At 40.1% G+C, this 8,270-nt stretch overlaps 1 protein-coding gene across 1 annotated transcript in view; it reads left to right on the forward strand.

Moving 5' to 3' along the window:
* LOC110509193 (voltage-gated potassium channel subunit beta-1) overlaps nt 1–5,199 on the forward strand; it is a 75,763-nt gene extending 70,564 nt beyond the window's left edge. The window contains exons 9-14 of the mRNA XM_036966697.1: nt 1,523–1,608; nt 1,970–2,090; nt 2,259–2,353; nt 2,447–2,567; nt 2,689–2,777; nt 3,289–5,199. Of these exons, the coding sequence (XP_036822592.1) occupies nt 1,523–1,608; nt 1,970–2,090; nt 2,259–2,353; nt 2,447–2,567; nt 2,689–2,777; nt 3,289–3,384 (608 nt within the window). The 3' untranslated portion in view covers nt 3,385–5,199. The remainder of the gene's footprint in view (nt 1–1,522; nt 1,609–1,969; nt 2,091–2,258; nt 2,354–2,446; nt 2,568–2,688; nt 2,778–3,288) is intronic.
* The last annotated feature ends 3,071 nt before the right edge of the window (nt 5,200–8,270 follow it).

Raw genomic sequence — 8,270 nt, forward strand, 5'->3', positions numbered from 1 at the left:
TAGAAAAACAAACATAGACTGCCCACCCCAACTCACGCCCTGACCATACTAAATAATGACAAAACAAAGGAAATAAAGGTCAGAACGTGACACTTCAAATGTTGATTTTGTTTGTGTTGACAACCTGGCACAATTCAATAACACACTAGCAATACGGTAATTAGCCTATTAACTTGTCGACAAGTTAACAAATGATATGTTGGATTCAAGTCTCCATCCTAACCAACAATACAAGCTAAATATATCAAATAATAGGATTAAGCCAGTGGCTCAGATCTAACTATCCAAGCAGTAGATACATCTCCATTAAATGTTCATATTTGGTTGTAAGACAGTAAATAGCGTAATGGTAAGGCTATCTTACAAGCTAATGTAACAGTATTTATTCATTTTAAAAATGAGTAACAAATCCATGGCCACAATTTGCAGTTACTGTAACAATAAATGTCTTCTTATGTAATCATAGAAAGCATTCAAGTTCAGGGTCGCAGGTCTGTGGAAATCTTCACAATTGCTATTATAACCTACACAGAATCTCAGACGGCAATGAACACTTGCACCATGTACTTTAATGTAATCTCAACTGCAATCCAGGTCATTTGGTTGTGCTATTAGATGAAACACAGTGATAACACATTAAGTTGTTGTAGAAATAAACAAAATATCTGACATTGTATTCCCATTTGATCTTTGTTTTGCTATTAAATGGTTGAAAGCGCAGTGATAACACATTTAGCTGACAACTAAACCAAAAATCAGAATGAGATTTTCCATAGGAATGTGGTTGTGCTTTTAGATGGTTGAAAGCATGGTGATAACACATTGTGATTTCAACAAACTTTTAGGTCTTTAGGGGTCTTTTTGAGAGGGTGAAAATAGGTTGGAATCTCATCTAACAAATATTACCAAATTCTCCACATTGAAATGACTTGGTGTGCCCAGTAGGATATTAAACAACAAAAGTCAATATTTGCCTTTAAGAAGATTGAACAGGATTTTAAGCACTTTCAAATTGCTAACACATTGTAGGAATTGGAATTCGTAACATATACACATTTCAGGAATATTTTTGTATTTGATTTATTTACCAGAACGTTATCATAAAACATTTTCGCGGACCCGTTTTGGCTTGTAAGCGCTACTTTCAAAACTACTGGCTGAAATGATACAAAGCCTTTAGTAATGAGAAGTGATCTGTTGTAGGAGGAGGTGAGGCGCCCTCATGTCTCACACCTGCTCCTTAACATTGGAGTGTCTTCATCGTATCAGTTTCCCTCTATGTATGTTCCACTTAAAACACAACCAGGCTTCCATTTACAGGTAAACGGACAATTAATGTATATTTTCAGGGGAACATCACTCTAAAACATAATGTATCTTATTTTGCTATACTCTCCCAACTCCCTTTGTGCAGAAAGGGGCAGATGCCAACTTACACCAATACCCACAACATCCCATTTGTCCAAAAAAGCCATGTTTCCCTCCTGTAGCTAGCAGGTGTTTGTTGTTTTTGTCTCTGCAGAGATTGTGAGGGCGATGACCCATGTGATCAACCAGGGTATGTCCATGTACTGGGGGACATCACGATGGTCTGCCATGGAGATCATGGTGAGTAGGAACACACTTCCTCACAACCTTACAATACATGAATTTCATACTCTAATTTGTTGTTGACCTACTATCTAGATTCTGTCCACATAATTCACTAGCATGCTTGGGAAATGAACGCTTCTGAAGTCTGACATTAGGAAGTAAACAAACACTACAGGGGGTTGACAAGGTAAATGAAGTCTGAAAAGTTCAGGTGATGTCTTGCAATATCAATGCTTTTGAAGATATTGAAGTTTGGTCTGACAAGAAATGCCAAGCTTTAAAAGATGAATGCAGTCAGTAAAGTTCAGATCCCACTTTCCTCACCATGTTTCTCTCCCCTTCTTCCTCCTCTCTTTCTCATCCCTCGTTCTTTTAGGAGGCGTACTCTGTGGCTAGGCAGTTTAACCTGATCCCTCCAGTGTGTGAGCAGGCCGAGTATAATTTCTTCCAGAGGGACAAGGTTGAGACACAGCTGCCTGAGCTCTATCACAAAATAGGCAAGTGACATCTATATTGGACTGTGCATGCTGTGGTCTTTGACACTAGTCAATATTCCATGCCTCAAAAGGTAAACTGTAGATACCAGTTCTTTTGTCCTTCAGTACCATGGTCGTCTGATGATTACCTTGCTTGTCATGTGGCCTGACTACCACGTGCCATTGCAGGTGTGGGTGTGGTATCCTGGTCGCCTCTAGCTTGTGGAATCATCACTGGGAAGTATGAGAATGGTATCCCAGAATGCTCCAGGGCCTCCATGAAGGTACTGCTCTTATCTTCTTGTCCCAACAACATCTGAGGGGTTTTTTGAATGTCTGCTTGGTCCTCAGATCCTTCTCCATTCTCTCTCCTCCAGCCGTATGCCTGGTTGAAGGAGAAGATAGTGAGTGAGGATGGGAGGAAACAACAGGCCAAGCTGAAGGAGCTGACTACCATCTCTGAGAAGCTGGGTTGCACTCTGCCACAACTAGCCATCGGTAAGATATCGGTACAGACAGATAACCATGCTAAATGTAGAGGATTGCTCTATTTTGAGTCTTGGAAGGACTACCTCCACAAGGGACTTGTCCTGATTAACCTCTCTCTCTCTTTCTCTAGCCTGGTGCCTGAGGAATGAAGGAGTGAGCTCAGTGTTGCTGGGAACATCCAGCCCCATCCAGCTTGCAGAGAACCTGAGGGCCATGGAGGCAAGGAGCATCTCTCATATGCTATCTACATTTAGGGGAGCAGGACCCCTTTGAAGAATACATTTCAAGTTTTAACATATAATAATAATAATAATAATAATAATAATAATAATAACAACATCACATGACATTTAGAACACACATTTATCCACAGCGACATACAGTCAGCTGTGGACACAATTTTTACACATGGGTAATCCCAGGAATAAAATCAACTATCCTGGCATTGCAAACACCATGCTCTACCAACTGAGCTAGACCTGCTGTCTTACTGACGACCAGGCCGGAACTTGGACCATGAATGTAGTAAATACATTTTTTTTAAATAAATTATGTCATTTTTATGGCATCCCTTTCTCAGCACTCAAAAACTGTTCCCTCTCTCTAGTCTACACTGTTTGTTGAATATTTTGGATACAGTACATCTATTGTGGTGTATTTACTAACTACTGCTATCAACTTTACAACTAACTGAATCAAATGTTTTGTTTCTCCTCTTCATATATTGTAGGTCATTCCAAAGATGACAGCAGGCATTGTCACAGAGATTGACCACGTCTTGGGAAACCGACCGCACAGTAAGAAGGACTTTCATCAAGCACATTAGGATATACCATTTTACAGAACTGTGATTGATAGGCCTAATCTGGACAAGATCTCATCAGTGGCACCTTCAGTGTGTGCCCAACCCTGCTCTTGTGTATGTGTGTGTGTTCTGCCCAGCTCCTCCGCCTGCCTCGTCCGTATGAAGATCAACCTGTACTCAATGTCATTAACTGAGAGCTCTACTTGACAAAGCATGCATGCCACAGCTCTGCTACAGTGCAGACAGTTTAAACTTGCCTAAACAATCATCGTTATCAAGATGTGCTCATAAAAGAAAATCACACCATTTCTTGAATGTGGTCCATCTGTTTGTAAAAGTAGTCTTTCTCTTGATTTGAGAGCAACTTCCTCTGTCTCTGTAACGTCAGAGGATAGTGTATAGTGCATCTCAAACAATGATTCATCCTCAGAGCCACCAATGAGCTTTAAAAGCATGTCTGTAATACATTTTTAGACATGCATGGATCAGGGGAGGTTAAACATAATTCCAAGCCACTAAATATCCCTTTGAGTATGGTCAAGTATGGTAATTCATCACTGAATGGTGTATCATATCACCCAGACACTGCAAAGATCTGGCCACCCTTCCTAAATGTGCTGTGGCTGAGAATGGAAACTTCTCAGGGATATCACTATGAGGCTAAATACGTACATGGATCAACAACATCCCATTTACTCCATATTACTGGCATGTATGACAAAGTAAAAAGAAGGAAGCCTGTGCTAAAAAATCCATTCTAAATCATTCATCCAGTTTGCAACAAGGCCATTAAGTAATACTGCAATACATCATGGCAAAGAAATTAACTTTTTGGCCTAAATAAGGAAACAGGAAACGTTTGGGGCAAATCCAACGCGACACATCACAGAGTGAAAACCTCTGTATTTCCAAGTATTGTAGTGGCAGTATCATGTTATGGGTATGCATGTCACCGGCAATATCTGGGGAGTTTGTCCAGATCAAAATAAATATAAAAGGAGCAAAGCAAATCTAACATTTTACAGGAAAACATGCCTCATTCCTCTGAAGACCTAACATTAGGGTATAATTGTATTTTTCAGAGGGAAATTTATATGACTTTAAAGGCCAAAAACACTCCAGAATGGCTTTCAAATAGATGTGTTCCTTAGTGGTCCAGTCTCAGTCCTGACTTGGCCTAAATCTGCTTTAAAATCAGAGACAAGATTTTAATCTTCCTATACATCAATAATTCCCAACCAAATTGACTGAGCTTGAGCAATTTTGACAAACACAATGTATATATGTTGCCCTAACACTTGTACAAAGTTGGTGGAATCTTATTCAAAATGAATCATAGCAGTAACTGCTGCCAATAGTGCATCCACCAAGAGCTATGCAATCAAGATATATTTACTTCTTATTTTTGAATCCGTTTAGACATTTTCTATGCATCTCCTTTCACTTTGAAAATGTGTGTAGATTGTCTAGATCAGCAGGAAAACAAAAATCCTATTTAATCCCATTTCAGATTTAAATTCAAGGCAGCAAAATCTGAAGACTGTACAAGCGGTGCGTAGGTTTTCACTGGGCTAGGCTAGGTTTTCACTAGGCTCACATGACTTAAGTGACAACGCATGCCAACACCGGTTCGAGGACATTATCACTATCACTATTATCACATATTCCAGTAATGATTGACATATTTTCATTAAAAAACATATTTAGAACAATGTATTAATACTATTTCATCCTTCCACAAGATATAGTCCCGACACAAATCTAGGGTTGCTACCCAAGCCGGCTGGTCGTTCGTTCTATCGGTTCGGTTGCCATTCTGGCTGGCATCGTTCTTATCCCTTGCTTGATAGGTAGCCAACTACGGCTAACTTTACAGTCACATCAAACAGTGCAGACAGAATAACAGCAAAGTAGCTGCATTTGCATTTGTTTAAGCTGTTTTCTGGTGACATTTAATTGGATACATCCATAACAAGGAGCAAATGAGGCACGATTTTGCCTGGCATTGAAATTGTGCTCACTCGTCAGGAAAATGTTTTTCAGAGGAGCTAACCAACAACACAGCTAACACAATGACTTCAAACTGAAGCTGGAAAGACTGCAAACTAGCTGCACTTCGTTTCGTTTGAACTTTTTTCAATTGACATTTCTTTGTATATATACATAAATATTATGCCAGCTGATTCATGATTTCGACTGGCTGACATGCTGACCACACCGCCCGCGTAGCGTGTGCGAGCTTTGCAAAATAAATCTACACATACATGTTATTCAATCATTGCATCCACACTGCTCGCACGCATCAACGAGCGTCTACGTAGCCAGGTGCTAAAATAGAACTTGGCTCTTTTTGTGATGCTGACGAGTGAGCACAATTTCAATGCCAGGCAAAATCGTGCCTCATTTGCTCCTTGTTATGGATGTTTCCAATTAAATGTCACCAGAAAACAGCTTAAACAAATGCAAATGCAGCTACTTTGCTGTTTTTCTGTCTGCACGTCTGCACCTGGCTACGTAGATGCGTGCTGTAAGTCCCGCCTTTCCCATCTCCTCATTGGTTTTTAGGAGCATATACACACGTGAGTGACTGAAAGATGAACTGAGGTCCACAATCCAGTCCAGTTGGTGCTGGTAATGCACCTTAAAGTTGGTGGTCAACCACCAAAATCCAAAGAAGAAGACTGAAGGAGGAGAGATTACTAGAAACTAACTCAGTTTACCCTTTGATCTGTGGATTAATTGTCGGAGTAGAGGACCTTGTGCATTTCAGGTATAACAACAACCCAATGTTTATATCCCAGGACAAATTAGCTAGCAACAGCAAGCTAACTAGTTAAATTACCATAAATGTTTAATGCTTTTTGACCTGTCCCCAAATGAATATATTTGGTTCAGAGTTCGTTTTGATATGGACAAAATCAACGTGCGTGTGATGGCACACACAGATGCATGTGCGCGAGCAGTGTGGTCAGCATGTAAGAAACGCTGTCTGTCTCGTCCCAGCTCCCGACACATTCATTACTATGGGACAGCTGGAGATCGAATTTGAATATTGAAACAATGTTGCAAATATTGGAGAGATAAACTGCAAGGTTTATATAAATCTCCGCTGTTGAAAACTAAATGTTAGTCTAAAAGAAATGTGAGAAAATGTCTAGATGCTTTTTATAGTGGAGATCAAGTTTATAAAGTGCCTGGCTGGGCTGATGAGACAGCGGATTGCGTAGTCAGATGGAACAGAGTAAATCATTTATTTAGCTGGTGGTAACTTGTGGAATAGACACTGGCTGGAATGCAGTTTTAACCAATCGGCATTCAGGATTAGACCCACCCATTGTATAAATGTCAACATTCTATGGCAGCCATGTTAGCACCTCATTAACATTGCATGGGGAATATTTAAATTAACTGAATGTCTAGAATTAGAACAATATTCAAAAAAGTGTCCTAACTCTCTATATACAGTGGCAAGAAAAAGTATGTGAATCCTATGGAATGACCTGGATTCCTGCATAAATTGGTCATAAAATGTTATCTGATCTTCATCTAGGTCACAACAATAGACAAACACCGTCTACTTAAACTAATAACACACAAACAATTATACATTTTCCTTTACTGAACAAACCGTGTAAACTTTCACAGTGCAGGGTGGAAATGTATGTGAACCCTTGGATTTAATAACTGGTTGACCCTCCTTTGGCAGCAATAACCTCAACCAAATGTGTTCTGTAGTTGCGGATCAGACCTGCACAACGGTCAGGAGGAATTTTGGACTATTCCTCTTTACAAAACTGTTTCAGTGTCTGGTGTGAACTGCTCTCGAGGTCATGCCACAGCATCTCAATGGGATTGAGGTCAGGACTCTGACTGGGCCACTCCAGAAGGCGTATTTTCTTCTGTTGAAGCCATTCTGTTGTTGATTTACTTCTGTGTTTTGGATCATTGTCCGGTCGCATCACCTAACTTCTGTCGAGCTTCAATTGCGGACAGATAGCCTAACATTCTCCTGCAAAATGTCTTGATAAACTTGGGAATTCATTTTTCTGTCGATGATAGCAAGCTGAGGCAGGAAAGCAGCCCCAAACCATGATGATCCCTCCACCATACTTTACAGTGGGAATGAGGTTTTGGTGTTGGTGTTGGTGTGCTGTGCCTTTTTTCTCCACACATAGTGTTGTGTGTTCCTTACAAACAACTCAACTGTAGTTTAATCTGTTCACATAATATTTTGCCAGTAGCACTGTGGAACAGCCAGGTGCACCTTTGCAAACTTTTTTGGACAGCAGTGGCTTCTTCTGTGGTATCCTCCCATGAACACCATTCTTGTTTAGTGTTTTATGTATCGTAAACTCGTCAACAGAGATGTTAGCATGTTCCATAGATTTCTGTAAGTCTTTAGCTGACAATCTAGGATTCTTCTTAGCCTCACTGAGCATTCTGCGCTTTGTTCTTGCAGTCATCTTTGCAGGACGGCCACTCCTAAGGAGTAGCAACAGTGCTTGACTTTCTCCATTCATAGACAACTTGTCTAACCATGGACTGATGAACATCAAGGTTTTAAGAGTTACTTTTGTAACCCTTTCCAGGTTAATCTTAGGTCTTCTGAGATCTCTTTAGTTCGAGGCATGGTTCACATCAGGCAATGCTTCTTGTGAATAGCAAACCCACATTTTGCGAGTGTTTTTTATTGGGTAAGGGAGCTCTAAACCACATCCCCAATCTTGTCTCATTAATTATACTCCAGGTATAATATTAGCTGACTCCTGACTCCAATTAGCTTTAGGAGAAGTCATTAGCCTAGGGGTTCACATACTTTTTCCAACCTACACTGTGAATGTTTAAATTATGTATTCAATATAGACAAGACAATTACAATAACTTGTGTGTTATTAGTTTAAGCACAC

This window comes from Oncorhynchus mykiss, chromosome 28 (assembly GCF_013265735.2).
Source record: "Oncorhynchus mykiss isolate Arlee chromosome 28, USDA_OmykA_1.1, whole genome shotgun sequence".
Classification (NCBI taxonomy): Eukaryota; Metazoa; Chordata; class Actinopteri; order Salmoniformes; family Salmonidae; genus Oncorhynchus; species Oncorhynchus mykiss.